Genomic DNA, 19,233 nt, shown 5'->3' on the forward strand with positions numbered 1-19,233 from the left:
AGAAAAGAGAAAAATAGCTTATGAGAGGTAGTCTTGTCATGATGCCAAGGGAGTTTCAGTTTAAGCCTGGGGGAAGTGAGAACAATGGATCATTTATATACAGTCCTGTTGTAGCTCAACCACATGTTAAACATACATCTCAATATGTTAATCCATTTTTTTTTCCTAGTAGAAATCCCAGAATTATTATCCCAGATGACATTGCTACCAGATTTTGAGACTGCCTGCTATAGATCTGGCACTGTGATTAAAGCTTCATAAATGTGTGAGCTCATTGAATTCACACATAGCACTGTGACACTGCTTTCATCTCTATTTCCCTATAAAAAAACAGGGGCATGGAGTGGTACCCTGTGTCTCATGGCTAAATAAGCAGAGGAGACGATGACCCAGCCAGATGACCAGAACTAGTACTATATGAAGCTAGAGATGTTTGTGTTTTAAGAGACTCCCTAGAGCAGCAGTTCTCAACCTATGGGTTGTGACCCTTTGAGTGGTGGAGGGATATTGGAAAACCAAGATACTTAAAATTATGATTCATAATAATAGCATACTTACAGTTATGAAGTAGCAATGATTTTTATGGTTGGGGGTCACTACAGCGCAAAGAACTTATTAAAGGGTTGCAGCATAAGAAAGGTTGAGAATCACTGGCCCAGAGGTTTTGTAGATTACATCTATCGGGTCCTCAGTGCCTGCCTGGGTTTATATTTTATCTGGCTTTTTTTTTTTTCATTAAGTGGTATTACCTAAAAATCTAGTCAAAAGAAGAGATACTTTTTCCTATTGACATTATAATAAGAGATATACAAAAACAAAAGAAAGCAATTAACAAAAAAAATAGTCTTTTATAACACTCAAAGGCTGCTTTCACATTTTGTTCCTGTTTTGTTTGGTTTTTATACTTAGGGTTGATGGTGCATGTTGATAAGAGAATCACCCTGGCAGCTTTCAAACAGCATTTAGAGCCATTTGTTGGAGTCCTGTCCTCTCACTTCAAGGTTTTCCGAGTGTACACCAGCAACCAAGAGTTTGAGAGCGTCCGACTGAATGAGACCCTTTCGTCATTTTCAGATGACACTAAGGTTGATTATAATAATCCTTATAGAATTAGTCCATTTTAAGTAATAGGTTTGTCTAAAAAGAGTCTGTTCTTTCGTTTTCCAGCTTCCACACCCAAATAATCCCAAAAAACTATATTAATTACAACACTGTTTGGCTAGTGGCTCAGACATATTCTTAGGTAGCTCTTATATCTTAACCCATTTCTATTAATCTGTGTATCACCACGAGGTTGTGGCTCACCAGTAAGATTCTGGCGTCTTTTTCTTTCGGCAGCTACATGGCGTCTTCCTGACTCTGCCTTCTTTCCTCCTCTATCTGCTTGGATTTCCCACCTTGAAATATTCCGTCCTGCCGTAGGCCAAAGCAGCTTCTTTATTAACTAATAGCAATAAAATATATTCACAATATACAGAGGGGAATCCCATATCAGGTTTGAGAGCTGTTTGTAGCCCTTCCAATTAAGGTGGAGTAGGTAGCCCCAAGATTAGGGTCCCTGGCGGCTACTGAGTGTTTAGATTGTTCTTTGCTTGTCCACCTAACAGGCATGATTAAGTGTGAACTATGTCAGTCAGCTACAGTGCTAGTGATGGAGAGTCAGAGGTCAAGGTGTACCTGTTCCTCCAGGAGCCCATGAAGTAGGGGATGGGGAAACCACAAGGTAACAACAGCGTGTGCCTGGGTTGCCCTGCTGAGGCAGTTCATCTAAAAGAATGTTCTTGATTCTTAGATCACAATTCGACTGGGGAGAGCACTGAAGAAGGGAGAGTACAGAGTTAAAGTGTGCCAGCTCTTAGTCAATGAGCAAGAGGTGAGTGACACTTGAGACTACAGGAGAGCACTAACACCTTCAGGGCGAGATGGCTTCTAGTCATCTCTTCTGCAGTCCTCAGTTCTGCTGTGATAGTACACAAGAAACCTGTAAAACGGGAATGGTGTATTGTCACACTACGGGCATAAGCAGGCTTTTCCTGCATTGAAAAGGAGCTAGATGTGTTTATGGTTGCCTTCTGGGAAGGATGGTACTGTGCTACGAGAGGATGGCAGCTGGCCTGTGTAAGTACCTTCTGTGTCCAAGGTCGTCATGGTTTTAGAGGCTTCCCTGTAGTATGTTGTATGACATCAGTTCCTTCAAAGACTCATGTAAGCCCCATCAGTTAGCTCTGTGGTATATGTAAATGAAGAACCTGGCACAGAGAAGTTAGGTAATGTACTCAAGGTCACAGTTTGAAATCTGTATAAAGGCTCCCAGCAGGCTGGTTTAGGAAATAATCAGAATATTTCTAAAATGTTCATGCATAACGTATAGAATTCTAGACAAACATGAACGCTGTAAACTTATTATTTACAATGCCTTCATTAATTAAAACAATGTTTTATCAATCATCTATCATCCAGTTTTCATTCATATGCTTCTTCTGAGTCTTTTGTTTTCTGTTAGAGATTGAGTGTACATTTCTTCATTGAAATCCATGAAACTGTGCCTTGTACTTTCAAAATTGTCGTAGTTTTATGACAGATAGAGAAATATGAATGCATTATCCTAGTTAATCATCATGATAATGCTAAAAGAAGCTATTGTCCCAATTTACAAATGAGAAGGCTGAGGCATAGGCTTTTAAGCAAGGCTGTTCACAACTGCTGATCCTATAAGTTATGGAGCTAACACTGAGAACAAGAAGATAGATTCTTAAATTCCATTTGGCTCTTCCTTGTGCTGCGCAGCAAAAATAAATATCTTCTTAACCCTTGCTTCACTGCAACACACAGGCTCTAATTGTGTGTTTATATTCCTAGCCATGCAAGTTTCTGCTAGACGCTGTATTTGCTAAAGGCATGACCGTGCGGCAATCAAAAGAGGAGCTGATTCCTCAACTCAGGGAGCAGTGTGGCTTAGACCTCAGCATTGACAGGTAAGTAAGATCCCAGCGCTGGCTGCTTTGACGCTGCTGTACCTTTCCTCCAGGATGTAGTGCTGAGTAAAGCAGAAGTGCTCGCCTCCTTGAGTTTCCCTGGAGAGGACAGAATGTGATGTACTAGAGGCATTGCTTCTGCATCACCCCTGAATTTTCATGAGAAACCATTTATTTTGTACTTTGAACACAGTTCATTTTTCGTGTCTGATGAATGTAAATTTTTGAATTAAATATTTCAAATCATAGCATTTTTTATTTTTAGGTTTCGTCTAAGGAAGAAAACATGGAAGAACCCTGGCACTGTCTTTTTGGATTATCATATTTATGAAGAAGATATTAATATTTCCAGCAACTGGGAAGTTTTCCTGGAAGTTCTTGATGGTATTATTGGGTTTTTTTTTGTTTGTTTGTTTTGTTTTGAGTAATAAATATCAATTAGAAAGACAGTAGAGCTAATGGAACCCTAAGCCCTTAGCACCTAAGCCCAGATTGATCTGTGAGAAGTGTGCTGTATGGTGCAGTATTGTCAGCCTTGTCAGCATCAGGCTGTGGTTTTGTGCACTGATATGTGTAGCACGAATTCTAGTTGGTCTTCAACCCAGAGTCAGATACAGGAGTTATTGCTGAAGATAACAAGCAGAGAGGCCAGCCACTAGAGAGTTCTTTTATCTCTACCAGTGCTCAGACCGAAATGGCGACCTCTCCTCAGACTATCCCCTCAGACCTCATCCACTGACTGCAGCTGTCTCCACCGAACCTCAGACTACACTGTGCTTCTGTCTCCTTCTGCCGTATATTCCTCTCTCTGCCCAGCCACAGCCATATCACTCCTATGTACACCTCCGTAGCGCTGGGATTAAAGGCATGGGATCCCAAGTGCTGGGATCACCTTTGTGAGCTCTGTTTCTTTTTAAGATTGGGTCAATCTAGTGTAGCCCAGTGTGACCTTGAATTTACAGGGATCCATCTGCCTTCGTCTCCCAAGTCCTGGGATTAAAGGTGTGCGTCACCACTGCCTGGCCTCTAGTGACTTAGCTCTGCACTCTGATCTTCAGGCAAGCTTTATTTGTTAAAACACAAACAAAATATCACTACAGATATGATTCTTGCTCCATCACTGAGATTCTTTTTTCTTTCCTTATCTCTAACATAACTGCTTGTATTATTTTTAGAGATATCCCTTGTCTTATGCCTTTTAATATTTATTCCTTTCATTTTCTCATATATAAAAATTATAATTTAAAAGTTTGATTTTTGGGGTTCATTATGCAGAAAATTCTGTTGGTATTTTCTTAGGCATGCTTATTATCTTCTTTATCATTGTCCCATATTTTATGTTGAGAATATGCTACTGAAAATGTGTCAAAGATGTTGCAAACAGCTGTGTTAGTTTCTAGGCTACTGCCACTTCAGAATGCTACCCACAGGACAGCTAAATGGCAGAAGCTCAGTCTTTACTGAGGTCAGAGGTCAAGGTATTAGTGAATCTTGCTTCTATCTTTCTTGATCTTACTGGGGAGCTGTATCTTCCATGTCACTCCTGTAGCTTCCAGAGCTTGGTGGCCTGCTTTTGGCTTGTAGCCAGGTACTGTGCCCCATCTTTCCTTTCATCTTCACGTGGCATTCTCTGAGTAGGCTTGTCTGACTTCCCCATTTTCAGAATACTCTAGCCATCTTCAATTGAGGTCCACCCGCTTATTTTAATTTGATTCTCTAACTATAATAAGGTTATTATTTTGGACTTGGATTCCTTGTCTGTTAGAGCAGGCAGCTAGGCCATGACAGGGACCTGGAGCAGCACTTGTGCCCACCAGAATGTCCACTCTCTCTTTTGTTCTGGGACTGACTCAGTACTCTGCCCAGAGGAGTAGTGGGGGGAGTTGGCTTCAGGGAGGTCACATTGAGTTTTGTCTACATGTTTTGATGCCACTATGTCCACAGTCTAGACAATAAGATCATAGTTCTTAGAGAGTTTAGTAGCCCTTCTTACTAGCTGTTTCCAACCTAAATCAGCTTAATTTAAGCAGGTAAACTTTCAATTATTTGACAACTTAACTGGGAGGCAAAGAACTACCAGAGAACCAGGTACATGCTGCGTGCAGGTGTCCTTCTCTAATGTGTGCAGCCTGAGAGAATAATAGCTTTTTCTGAGCAAACTGACCCAGGGTCATGAAGGTCACACAAATAGGCTAGTGCCACAGAAAGTGGTAGTGGTACTAGGTGGTATGTGTCTTCATTGTATCATGTCAGTATACATTTTAACATTGAAGTAGATGGATAAGAAATGAGTCATGTGATTAAATCTCAGCAATATTTAGCCATAATTAGCCAGATGTGGCTAGTATCTGGAGCTATAAACAGGAATAAGCTAGGGATTGCCCAACACATGCACAGTCTGGGTGGAATGGAGCAGCAGGTGTATCTTAAGTTGCTAGTTGCTGAGACTAGCTAGCCACAATTAGAAATTGTGTGTATGTCTACCAGCAAGGTGACAGGTGAGCTGAATTTTGATGAGCCACTGAGTTTTGTCTTCAAAGAAAGAGGGATTGATGATCATCTGGGTGAATAAAGAAGCAAATGAAGGTGGCTTGATGGTAGTTTAGATTGGAGTCAGAGCTACTGGCACTGGAAGAGACTGAGGGAAAGTGATAGGAAGAGCAATGTCAGACAGGAGTTGGGAGGAAGTAGTGTAGCTTAGGACACTGATGGGCATGTGGTAGCTGAGGGTTGTCTTGTGGGAGTAGAGAGTTATGTGTGCAACTCCTTTTAAAGAAAGAACAGGAGCTGGGGGCATGGCTCAGCAACTAAGTGCGCTGACTGCTCTTGCAGAGGACTCAAGTTCTATTTCCAGCATCTACATGGTACCTTTCAACCATCCATGACTGCAGTTCCAGGGGTCTGATGTTCTTCTGACCTCCAAGGGCAGCAGACATGCCTATAGGAAGATATACATGTAGACAAAGATACACATACAGGAAAAACACCTATACACTAAAGGGGCTCATTGGTTAAAAGATCTTGCAGCTATTTCAGAGGATTTGTGTTTGATTCCCAACACCCACATCAGGCAGCTCACTACCTTCTGCAATTTCAGCGTCAAGGGATCTGACACCTTCTGGCCTTCATGAGCCCCTGCAGCATTCACACGCTTTAAAAACAAAAAGAATAGATCTTTATGTTTAGTTAGGAACTACAGGAAAAGTAAGATTATAAGTAAGCACTGGTGTAATCCTGCATGTCCTTAGGTGTAGAGAAGATGAAGTCCATGTCACAGCTTGCCATTTTATCAAAACGGTGGAGGCCTTCAGAGATGAAGTTGGATCCCTTCCAGGAGCTTGTATTGGAGAGCAATAGTGTTGATGAACTGCGGGAGAAGGTAGGTTCTTTTGAACAAAATTAGCTAATACATGTATGTTTTCCTGCGTTGTGTAGGAAGTGAGTACCAGCGACTGTTGTCAGGAGTCTTTCTTGGTCTCTGTCCATTAGGGTCCCTTAGATCTCCTCATGTTTTGAAATTACTTTGTTTAAAGGAGGACTTTCACTTTTCATTACTTAGCCAACTGTGTACTGTTTTTGAAATTAATTAGAAGTTATTAAACTGTTGTATGGCTAAATGAATAAAGGATAGAGAATTGAATGGAGGTCCTAGGCCATACGATTCTGAACATACCTGTTTGCATCTGGTCATACTTGGGTGTGGTTGGTACTTGAAAAGGAAAATAGAGTGAAGATAGGCTTTGCATCTTACAGTAATTCAGGTGTCTCGGGGAAGGGAGAATTGCCCTCTCCGTCAGTGGTTCTACTTCAGTGGGCAATTTGTAAAACCTTTAGTGTCCACAGTGCATGCCAGCAGTCCCCACACTTGAGACGTAACTCAGTTGCAGTTGCCTGGCATGTGCAAGGTCCTGGGTTTAATCTCCAAATAATTATAAGTATATTATATTTACATAAGTAAAGGAAAAGGACAGATATGCTTCTTAAATATTGGGATAAAAATACTTCTGATCTAGTGCTAAAAGCCAGAGAAAGAAAGGCATACTGCACAAAAACTTAACTGTTCTGTATGACTCCAAATGGTAATTTAGAAAAACAGCTTACAAACAAAGCTAGAAGACAAAGACAGGAGGAAACTATTTGAAACCACCATGGGACACCATCCCCCTGAGGTGGGGGATTGGTTGTTTGTTTGTTTGTTTTTTAAGTCAAAAGTCTCATTCTGTAGACCTTGCTGGCCTTGAACTCCTAGCACTGAGATCACAGGCACACACCACATTCACTGATGCCCCTAGTGTAAGTGTGACCACTGTCTTAACAAAGAGAACATAAGGGGCTGGAGAGATGGCTCAGAGGTTAAGAGCACTGGCTGCTCTTCCAGAGGTCCTGAGTTCAATTCCCAGCAACCACATGGTGGCTCACAGCCATCTGTAATGAGACCTGGTGCCCTCTTCTGGCATGCAAGCATACATGGAAGGAATGTTGTATACATAATAAATAAATAAATCTTTAAAAAAAAAAAAAACAAAGAGAACATAAGCAGCTTTATCTGGCAAAGAATAACATCGTTTTTGAGCTCTTCTCAGTGAAGATTTAGAAAATCAAAATAATATCTAGACCTGTCTAGCTTGGGGCTGATGGGCAAGATCCTGTCCCTCTGATAGGTTTCCAGAGTGGCAAGCGTTATCAAGGTTCCATCAGCACTTCAGCTGAGCAGAGCTCCACATCCGGCAGTGTGGTCAGGGGTCTATGTTTCTAGAGTGGTGTGGGGTATGAGTGTAGAGATAGCTCCTAGTAGAAGTTTGTTTTTAGAAATGTGTCAAGTGTGCTAGCATGTTCCAGGGATGTGGGATTTGCATCCTGAGCAAAGAGGCAGATTTCACTGTCTGCTTCTAGTTTTTTAAAATCAAATATATTAGTTTTTAAATCCAGCTAATAACTTCTCAAGAATAATTTTTATATAAACTTGCATATGACTTTTCTTTTCTAGCTGAGTGAAATCAGTGGCATTCCTTTGGAAGACATTGAATTTGCCAAGGTAAAGCCTGAGAACATTTGCATCCTGGTGCTGGTGCCACAAATGTGACCTGTGCTTTGACTCATCCAGCCATTTTTTTCTCTCCTCAGGGTAGGGGAACCTTCCCCTGTGATATTTCTGTCCTTGATATTCATCAAGATTTGGACTGGAATCCTAAAGTCTCTACCCTGAATGTTTGGCCTCTTTATATCTGTGATGATGGTGCCGTCATATTTTATAGGTAAAGTGCAATGGTTTTGTTGCTGATGTATTTGTGGTGTTGTACCTTTACACTGAGCAGTGGAAATACAGTGAGGGCTGCACACAACAGCTTGATGTACCTTAGTTAAAATCAGAACACTGTACTGCCCCACACCTGTGACCCCAGCAACAGAGAAGTAGATGCAGGAGGATCAGGAATCAGAGCCAGTTTCTGCTATATAATGGGTTTGAGACCAGCCCTAGCCTCAGCTATGTGAGGTTGTTTTTGTTTTTTGTTTTGTTTTGTTTTGTTTTTAAGCTTTTTAAAATAGGATTTCTCTATGTAGTCCTGGCCTGGAACTCGATCTGTAGACCAGGTTGGTCTTAAAGTCACTGAGATCCACCTGCCTCTGTCTCCCAAGTGCTGGGATTAAAGTCTTGTGCCACCACTGCCCAGCTGTGAGACCCCATCTTAAAACTCTCTCCTAAAAATAATAACAATAAGTAAAGGAGGAGCCAGGCAGTGGTGGCGCATTCCTTTAATCCTAGCACTCAGAAGCAGAGGCAGGTGGATCTCTGAGTTTGAGGTCAGCCTGGTCTATAAAAGCGAGTTCCCTATGTGCTGTGGCACATATGCCCATTCCCAGTAGTGCAAAGCAAACCAATACGAAACAGAAACCAATGAGATTAATTATAATTGCAAAAAAAATCTTTTAATCCAGTACATACAATGTTAATACAGCATGTCATTGACATTTGGGGGTAGCTTACATTCTTTGATTTATAGATGTCTTCAGAGATGCTATGTATCACACTCCCAGCACGGCAAGATATACTACAGGTGCTCTCTGACTACTGTGTTGGACAGCACACATACAAAGGAAAATGATCTTTGGAACCTGGAGGTCAAATCTAACTTGTTTCCCTAGCTCTTACCTGTAAAATGGTGACAGTGCTGTTTTTCCTGAGAATCCAGGCTCTTTCATAGAGTAATCATCTGTTATAAGTAAATGTTCAGTAATGCAGATTGTATTACTTTTTTTTGTTTTTTTTTTTTTTTTGTTGGTTTTTTCGAGACAGGGTTTCTCTGTAGCTTTGGAGCCTGTCCTGGAACTCTGTGGGCAGGTGGGCAGGAGGGCTTAAGATTGTATTACTTTTAATACTCACGTGAGATGATTCTGTACCATTTTAAGAAATGACATGATTCACATTAGTAACCTAGTACATCCTGGTGTGTGAGAGCAAGAAGAGGAACACAGTAACATCAGATGTCGGTGAACAGGGTCAGTGGTCAGCTGCTCTAATGATTTGTATTTCACATAAAGGGATAAAACAGAAGAAGTAATGGAGTTGACAGAAGAACAGAGAAATGAACTGATGAAAAAGGAAAGCAGCCGACTACAGAAGACTGGACATCGTGTGACGTACTCCCCTCGCAAAGAGAAAGCGCTCAAGATCTATCTGGATGGGGCGCCAAATAAAGACGTGACTCAAGACTGACTGCCAGTGTAGCCTTCTCCCTGACGGTTGGTTTAAGTAATGGTTCACTACTGTTGGGTAGTGCCATTTTGGCCGGACGTGGTTGGGGTAATCCTATGACACCAGCACTGATTGGACCGCCCTTCACCAATCAGAAGCTCAGTGCCCAGTGGGCCACTGTCTTGACTTGGAATCATGTTGTGCACTATGGTCAAATGTACTGTAAAGCCAAGGATGTGCAAAGAGAAACAAGCAAAGCCTGCTACTATGAAAGGGGAGGGGGACGAGTAGATTCATTGATTGCGGACAAATGTGCACATAGCCGCTAGTAAAACTAGCCTCAAACAGGATGCTCATAGCTTAATAATAAAGCTGTGCAAAGGCCATGAATGAATGAATCTTCTGTTTATTTCATTGATACACACATTACCTCATTGACAGTTTGAAGCAAATGCAACTGTGTTGACTCTTAGAAAGCAGCAAAGAGGAGCTGAAGGAGTTCTTAGAACCAGCATCACCCATAGAAGAATTAGGAAGGTGTGTCTTTATTTTATTTCACTTTTTACAAAGTATTAAGAACCTTAGTGAAACAGCCCAGTATCTTTTTCCCTTTGGCCACTGCCAGTAGGTGCACTTTGGCTGCTGCAGGTTTGTGATTAGAACCAACTGTACTTGAGCTATGGATGTAGAGAATGTCTCACTCCTTCACTCAGCATGTAAATAAGGGGGTCCTGCTGAGTTCTCCCGACTGCAGCTCTGCTGTTTGCCATGGTTCTTTGCCTCATTCGTCACGTCCGTTTGTGTGCACCGAAGCTCAGCAGCCGCATGGTTGCTCATTGAGGGATCTCTGTTCAGTAGCTTCAGTCTTTTCTCTGTACATTTATTTTCAACAAATTGCTTCAAGTTTGAGTCTTCTAGAGTGCTTGTAAAGTCCCATTTTGATTTTTTAAGAGTCGATTTGTAGTTCTGTAGTGTAACTTTGGGGAGCCATCTGCTCATCACATGGAATAAAGTTTCTCGGGGGCCTTGGTGTAGACTTGGTGCCACATGATTCATTGCAGCGTGTGCTAGCATCAGCAGGCTTCTGCTCTGCTAAATACAACTTCTAAGAACCCAGTTCTACATAAACTTTGAAATACTATCTAATTTATAAAAGTCAATAAAAAGGTTTTGGTAAAACTTTTTCATGCAAGATGCTGTTTACAACAATGAATACGCCAATAAAAATTTGTTCATGTTGCTGTGTTATTTTTTTGTCATTAAACCTCTGGGGACATGAATCTGGGTACAGAATGAGTTTGTTGTCTTTAAGTATGGCACTTTGTTACCTGAATGGAATAAGTATCACACTCTCTGATGAAGTGTATTTATAGTAAAGTTCTTCAAAGGGTCCTGACAGTACTTCAGAATCAGGTTTTTACCCTTTCCTTTTCCTTTTAAGAAATACTTAATGAGGGCTGGAGAGCTGGCTCCGTGGTTAAGAGCACTGGCTGCTCTTCCAGAGGATCTGAGTTCAATTCCCAGCAACCACATGGTGGCTCACAACCATCTATATTGGGATATGATGCCTGTTCTGGCCTATAGGCATACATGCAGATACAGCACCATATACATAAAATAAAGAAGAAATACTTAAGAAATACTTAATAAGAACATAGCAGATGTTGACTGTCATTTGAATGTAATTAAGGTATTCTATAGTATCTTAAAAGTCTCTTGGATCTGGTTCAGGCTTGGGACCTAGACATTAATCTGCTCCCCAGGACTGACTTTCTGGCAAGCAGCGGAAGTTGGTAGAGTGGGCTTATTTGCCTTTCTTCTGGTTTGGCATAGTGTCCTCAATGGCTGGCACAATTCTTCCCATGTGTCTGTCCCTTGGTGTTTGCCTTCTGCTCTGGGTTTATTGCTGCTGTGCGAGTCTTTGCAGGCATGTTGCACATACCAAGCATAGAGGAAATGCTTCGTTGAAAAGAAAACTTAAAGGCCAGCTTCTCAGTGCATGGGGGTGAGCCAGGAACAGGAGCTTTCTCATTGAAGTCACAGAAGTGAGAGGCAGCTTCTCGGGGCTTCAGGGAGTTGCCAGATCCTGAAGCAGAGCAAATGCACTGAATTGTGACCATTCTCTAGGAGCCACAGAGGTTTTGAAGGGCTTTTATTAGGGCAGGTGAATTGTGTCAGCCAGGTACAGACTGTCAGAACCATGTAGCTGTACTTCTAAGGCCCTGGTTAAGGTAAAGAGCAATCTAGTCAAGAAATTCATAGCTTTGGTTTCATGGCTATGGCCCAATCAGCAGGCCTACAGCGACAGTAATGGTGACAAAGTGGAGGAGACTGCTCTAGAAGGTTAATGTCATAGAAAGTATGCTATAGTTAGAAAGATGGATGATTCCAGGCCCTGACTATACTGTGGGGATATGGTGGCACACCCATAGTCGGAAGCAGCCTGATGGTCTGAGCTGTTTGGGAGCCCATGATGTAAATCTGTACCTGACCTGTGACTCTGGAATGCAGGAAGATCCTCTGCTGGGTTCTAGGATTTTCTTTGCCATTGAACTGTCAATCTCTCTGGACTCATCTCTGGTCAGCATCAAAGACCTTGCAGTTCTCGAACCTATGATTTGCAAGTTACAGAGTAGTGTCCAGTAGTGTGGATTATTTCACCCAAATAGTTCTGCACAATTTTTGAAAAACAGCTATACTTTGGTCTCACTAATCGTCTTATAAAAATTTTGTGAATCCTGGAATCAAATGCAAAATGGTATGCATGAAGTTTTCTGGGGGCTAGAAGGTGGCCTGTGTCCAGTTTGCAAGAGTTCGTGACTCAAAAGAGGCTATTAGACACCTCAGCTGAGTGAACGTGGAATTTGAAGATGCTCCTTCAAGGCAGCCAACATGGGGGAGCCATCATTCCTAGACCTGTGTTGTTTTTTGTAAGTTGACTTTTAGAAGCCACAAAAACGTTGGATTACCTCAAGAATTCGTCGACATCTGTAGTCATTTAGAAAGTGCAGCTATCAGTAGGGTCAAGGTAGGAAGGCAACTGGGGCATTGAGAGAGGTATGTTACCCCTGCTACCTACTGCTGCTAATCATCCCAGAGAAGTTGCTCATGATTGGAACTGGAAATTACCTGGCACCCCCCTCACAAATTACTGGAAGATAGCACCCTTTTCTGCCTTTGCGTACCCCCAACTTCCCTATACAGTGAGCACACTGATTTCAAGCTCGTGCTGCTTGGGTAGCATGCTTAGAGCCAGTTTTTGGAAATACAAGAAAGGGTGGTTTTGTTGTTGTTGTTGTTGTTTTGGGGTTTTTTTTGTTGTTGTTGTTGTTTTTTGTAACTAGACTGTGCCCTGTTGGATATCCCCACTGGGAAACCTGTTCTCAGTACAGTCTGCAACTTGTATTCCTTTGCGTATTACAACAATCTGATCTTGAATTTATGTCACTCAAAATAGTGTGCTCCCTCAGCGCACACTGTGGTTCGTTAGTTACAAGGCTGAATGCAGAAAAGGTATGGTATAGACTTAATGGCAGATGGCCATAGGTCCTATCACCAGAAGACTCAGCTATTCAACAAACTTGACCTGTTGGGGGGGGGGTATTATAACCATGAACTAATTTTTGTTATTGTTTTTATTGAGCTATTTATTTTTCTCCGCTCCCCACTCTTCCTCCTCCTTCCCCTTCTGCCCTCTCCCATGCTCCCATTTTACTCAGATCTTGTCTTTCTCTACTTCCCATGTAGATTGGATACATGTATGTCTCTCTTTGGGTCCTCTTTATTGTCTAGGTTCTCTGGGATTGTGAATTGTAGGCTGGTTTTTCTTTGCTTTGTGTCTAAAAGTCACTTATGAGTGAGTAAGTATAATTGTCTTTCTGGGTCTGGGTTACCTCACTTAATAAGATGTTTTCTAGATCCATCCATTTGCCCGCAAATTTCAAGATGTCATTTTTTTCTCCTGCTGTGAAGTATTCCATTGTGTAAATGTACTACATCTCCTTTATTCGTCCTTTGGTCGAGGGGCATTTAGGTTGTTTCCAGGTTCAGGCTACGGCAAACAATGCTGCTATGAACTTAGTTGAGCACATGTCCTTGTGGTATGATTGAGCATCCTTTGGATATATACCCAAAGTGGTATTGCTGGGTCTTGAGGTAGGTTGTTTCCTAATTTTCTGAGAAATCACCACTGATTTCCAAACTGGCTGTACCAGTTTGCAATCCCACCAGCAATGGAGGAGTGTTCCCGTTACCCCACATCCTCTCCAGCATAAGTTGTCATCAGTGTTTTTGATCGTGGCCATTCTTACAGCTATAAGATAGAATCTCGGAGTTGTTTGATTTGCATTTCTCTGAAAGCTAAGGATGTTGAGCATTTCCTTAAGTGTCTTTCAGCCATTTTAGATTCCTCTTTGAGAGTTCTTTGTTTATGTCTGTACCCCATTTTTTATTGGATTATTTGTTATTTTGATGACCAATTTTTTGAGTTCTTTGAATATTTTGGAGATCAGCCCTCTGTCCGATGTGGAGTCTGTGAAGATCTTTTCCCATTCTGTAGTCTGCCCTTTTTTTTTTCTTGTTGACCATGTCCTTTGCTTTAAAGAAGCTTTTCGGTTCGAGGAGATCCCATTTATTAATTGTTTCTCTCAGTATCTGTGATGCTGGGGTTATATTTAGGAAGTGGTCTCCTGTGCCAATGCATTCAAGTGTACTTTCCACTTTCTCTTCTATGAGGTTCAGTGTGGTTGGTTTTATGTTGAGGTCTTTGATCCATTTGGACTTGAGTTTTGTGCATGGCAATAGATATGGATCTGTTTTCATTCTTTTACATGTTGATATCCAGGTATACCAGCACCATTTGTTAAATATGCTTTCTTTTTTCCATTTGATTTTTTTTTTTTTTTTGCTTCTCTGTCAAAAATCAAGTGTTTGTAGGTGTATCGATTGATATCCGGGTCTTCAATTCTATTCCATTGGTCTTCCTATCTGTTCTTATGCCAATACCAGACTGTTTTCAGTTTTTAGTACTGTAGCTCCATAGTAGAGTTTGAAGTCAGAAATTGTGATGCCTCCAGAAGTTCCTTTATTGTACAGGATTGTTTTGGCTATCCTGGGTTTTTTACTTTTCCATATGAAGTTGAGTATTGTTCTTTTGAGGTCCGTGAAGAATTTTGTTGGGATTTTGATGGGCATTGCATTGAATCTGTAGATTGCTTTTGGAAAGATTGCCATTTTTACTCTGTTAATTTTACCTACCCAAGAGCATAGGAGATCTTTCCACTTTCTGGTGTCTTTTTCAATTTCTTTCTTCAGAGACTTAAAGTTCTTGTTATACAGATCCTTCACTTGTTTGGCTAGAGTTACTCCAAAATATTTTATGTTATTTGTGGCTATTGTGAAGGGTGATGTTTCTCTGATTTCTTTCTCAGCCCATTTATCATCTGTATAAAAAGAGGGTTACTGATTTTTTTTGTTAATTTTGTATCCTGCTTCATTACTGAAGGTGATTATGAGTTGTAGAAGCTCCTTGATAGAATTTTTGGGGTTGCTTATGTAAACTATCATATCATCAGCAAACACTGAGAGTTTGACTTCTTATTTTCTGGTTTGTATCCCGTTGATCTTCTTTTGTTGTCTTATTGCTCTAGCTCGAAACTTAAGAACTATATTGAATAGTAAGGAGAGAGTGGACAACCTTGTCTTGTTCCTGATTTCAGTGGGATTGCTAGAAGTTTCCATGTAGTTTGATGTTGGTTGTTGGCTTGCTGAATATTGCCTTTATTATGTTAAGGTATGTTCCTTATATTCCTGCTGTCTCCAAGACTGTTATCATGAAGGGATGTTGTATTTTGTTTGACCTCATCTTTTGACTTCACATGTGTACACATACATGGATACATCCATATGAATATCTGCCTAAGTGCGCACATGCACACACACACACACACACACACACACACACACAAAACCCAGAGATAGTTGTGCCCAGGATCACTTCTGTTCTTAATTTGGCCTCAAACTCCTGCTAGACAGTCTAACTCTCCCAGAAATATCCAGGGCCCAAAACAGAATCCCAGGAACTTCATGCAGCACAGAGGTTGGGGATGTGATAATTAATGGTCAAGGACCTTCTCAGGGTAAAGATTATGCTGTTCATGTGAGCTCCATGTAGTCACACAAGCCCTTGAGAGTGGAGAACTTTTCACTGAATAAAACCAGAGGGGCCGGTTACTGCTGGTTTTGAAGAAGGGAGCTCTTATAGAAATGGCCCCAATGTTTGTTGCTTTTCTGTTGCTGTAATAAGACACCAGAGCCAAAGGCAACTTGAGTTTATTTTGACAGTTGGTGTCCATGACAGTAGAGTGGCATGGCGCAGAACCAGGAAGCTGAGGCACATGTTGAACCCACATGGGAAGCAGAGAATCAAGGCAGACAAAGCCTGCCCTCAGTGACACACCTCCGCCACGGCTGCATTGCCTAGCCCTCCCCAAAACAGCATCACCAACTGGGGACCAAGTATTCAAGTGTCTAAAACTAAAGGGGACATTTCTCATCAAACAACCACCATCAGCACCCACTTATCTTTGAACAGCTGGTGCTCAGTGTGCAGCAGTCTCTGAAGGTTGTGGGCCATCAGGGAAGTCAGCCTTGCTGGCAGAAGTGGGCCACTGGAGGTGGGCCTTGAGATCTCCCCACTTCCCATGCACTCTACTTCCTGGTAGGAAAGTCACACGAACAGTCATCTCCACTCCTGCCACCGTCGTGGACAATTCCTTTGAACTCTAAACTCCTCCCTTAAGTTGTTCTTGTCAGATATTTATAGCCACAGAAATAATAAAAGTCATACAGGGGCCATGGGCCAAGGACTGTCAAACTAACAAGTTAAGAAGTGAGTACTAGCTGAAGACTGGGGAGGGGTGGGGGGAGAAAGGCAGCCTGACAGCTCCCAGCTTCCTCAGAGGGCCTTGAAGCCAATGCCACCTCCTAAGCACCTGTCCTGGTCCTTTGCTGGGCTCACTGCTAAGGAGCTAAACCGTAGCTCCTGCTGCCGTTTCCCTGGCAGGAACCGAATCCAAGAAAAGATCAGGCAGCCAGTGAGAGCGGCACTCAGCTCAGCTCTTCCCATGGTCCAGTAACAATGGTGATGTGCGGTCTTCTTGGCTGAGCATTCAGGCCTTTCACAGGGTGGTTAGCTCTAGGAAGGGGACTTGATACATGGTGGGTACCAAACAGGCTTTTTTGTTTGTTTTCAGTGAAACCATGAAACCATTTTCAGACTCATCTCTATGCATTTCCTCATGCTTGCCTTAGCTTCCAGTCATCCCATCGATCAAGAATCTCACCCATTTCCCCTCTAAGTCACCCTGTAACCTTGTCCTTCCCTTTCATGGCGGCCCTCTAAGCTAAGCCCTCCACCGGGGCTCCTCTAGCGCTCAGCTGTTTGTGTCCCATCTTTTATTGACATGATTTCAGAGCAGAGAGTCATCTGGGAACATCCAAATGCAAGCCCTTCACACGTAGCTGCCGGGCGACCCAGGAGTTAAGGGGCCCTGGTAAGTTGCCATCGAATAAAGAACACCTCCATGTTTAACAGTAAAATAATCAGTACCCCCTTGAAGCCATTTCACCTACCTTCTCTTTCCTCCACCTCTCTGAAGCCCCATTCTGTCATCTGCTATACGGAATTCAGAGAGTCCGCGCCTGTTGCCCTGTGACCTAAATATAATCTAGTCCTTAAAGAGCTTGGTGTGTCCCAGCTCTGTTATGGACTAGGTAAACTATCTCCCTGCCCAAAGACCTATTGGTTAAAGGCTTGTTCCCATGGCACTACTGGAAGGCTACAACAATCTTCTTTATCAGCCTGCGTAGTGTTTTTTTAATATGTCGTTCATTTATTCTGAATCTTCTCATTTGTAGCTAAAACCATAGGATTTCAGCATACCAGATAAAACACAGCAAATTTTAACCAGCACAGGTTTTAGTGACAAATGGACCCATACTGTGGACACAGGTGACTAGCAAGTACTTACTTACATTTACTGTTTTTCTAAATGTCTATATTTCTTTACTGTGATAGCTTCAGATTAGAGATTTAAAGTCGTTTAAATGCAAAGGTGTTATGTGGAAAAGTTATTACATAGCCCTTCTATGTCTTGGAACCAAATGGGTTTTTGAATCATTTAGGAGACACCCTCTGTACCTGTCTATGAGGCAAGGAGTTCCCAGAGAGTTCCAGCTGAGGAAGGAAACTCACCCTTTTTGGGTGGGATGGCACCATTCCATGGGCTGGGGTCCCGGAATAAATGAAAGGGGAAAGAGGAGAATCTGAGTCCTGGCATTACCCTTTCTCTGCCCCCGGTCCTCAGAACTGTGGGAAGGAGCCCCACACTCCACCCCTGTGCCTCGCCTGCTACAAAATGAACCCTCACCCTTCAGGCAGCTCTTGTCAGCACCAGGAGAGTAGCTAAGACCAATGCGGCAGAGCCTGGGTCGCCCTATGGGGTGGGGCCTCGTGAGAGGGCCCCGGTCCTGGGGGAGGACTGTGTGTTCCTCTCTCTCTCCCTGGGAGCAGCCTGACTCTACCACAAGCCCCCCGCCATGCTGTGCTGCCCCACCACAGTTTCCAGGCAACAGGATCACAACTGACACCCAAAACAGGGAACAAAAATAAGCTTTTTTAAATACATAAATTGCCTCAGGTATTTCATTAGAGTGCCCGTCCTGCCCAAGCCCAAAATTGCCTTTGATGACAAGGTGCCTCCAAGAGACGACTTACTTCGGGAGATGGCAAGGAGTTTGCTCTCCTAAAACTCATTCCCATCCAGACAAGGATAAATGTTCCAACAGAGTCTAGAAGCGAACCACAGATGCCTGGAAAATCTGCCTCTATGGAAAGACTTTTCGTCTCTTTATACCACAGATTGTTTTATTTTATTGTTCTGGATGAAGGGGGGTTATATTTATTGAAAGCCAAAGGGGGAAAAAAAAGAAGCCCAAGAATTATCAAACAGTAGCTAAAGTAATTTATGCATGATCTTTGAGCGCAACGCGTGTGCTTATACATAATTTAAAACTCAGACCAAAGCATGCTTCGACAACTGGGCGCAGCTCTAAAGCTGAATCACTCTGGATGAGGACAGGATGGAAACAGTTCCTGGCACCTGACACAGTCATCTGAGACCCGACGCCCAGCCCAGCTTCTGTCTGGACATCACAGCCGTCCTTCACACAGCCTGGCTTGCTTCTGCTTTCTCTGTGCCGTTGAGAAAGGCCTTCCCTTGTGGCTGAACAACTGCAAATTTCATTTATAACCCTGGCCCTACAATTACCCAAATGTCCTTCCTGTGAATTAATTTACACAAACGGCCCTCCAATTACTGACTTTCAGAGTTATTGAAGCAAATGGCAGAGGGCAGTGTCCATACCACTGGCCTCCACGCTGTTACTTCTAACCTTAGAGGGATATGCAAACTGGCCTGGCTTTAGTTCCAGGCATGCCTTAAATGCACAAAAAGAAGAAGAAGAAGAAGAAGAAGAAGAAGAAGAAGAAGAAGAAGAAGAAGA

The 19,233-nt window shown here is 42.4% G+C and overlaps 1 protein-coding gene across 3 annotated transcripts in view; it reads left to right on the forward strand.

Annotated features, from left to right (window-relative positions):
- Usp47 (ubiquitin specific peptidase 47) overlaps positions 1-10,908 on the forward strand; it is a 100,422-nt gene extending 89,514 nt beyond the window's left edge. For all 3 annotated transcript variants that reach the window (XM_026781724.1, XM_005351004.3, XM_013347677.2), the window contains 8 exons: positions 910-1,085; positions 1,793-1,873; positions 2,860-2,975; positions 3,241-3,359; positions 6,224-6,354; positions 7,963-8,010; positions 8,100-8,230; positions 9,516-10,908. In XM_026781724.1, the coding sequence (XP_026637525.1) occupies positions 910-1,085; positions 1,793-1,873; positions 2,860-2,975; positions 3,241-3,359; positions 6,224-6,354; positions 7,963-8,010; positions 8,100-8,230; positions 9,516-9,690 (977 nt within the window). In that variant the 3' untranslated portion in view covers positions 9,691-10,908. The remainder of the gene's footprint in view (positions 1-909; positions 1,086-1,792; positions 1,874-2,859; positions 2,976-3,240; positions 3,360-6,223; positions 6,355-7,962; positions 8,011-8,099; positions 8,231-9,515) is intronic.
- Positions 10,909-19,233: the final 8,325 nt, after the last annotated feature.

The sequence above is a fragment of the Microtus ochrogaster genome, chromosome 8 (assembly GCF_000317375.1).
Source record: "Microtus ochrogaster isolate Prairie Vole_2 chromosome 8, MicOch1.0, whole genome shotgun sequence".
NCBI lineage: Eukaryota > Metazoa > Chordata > Mammalia > Rodentia > Cricetidae > Microtus > Microtus ochrogaster.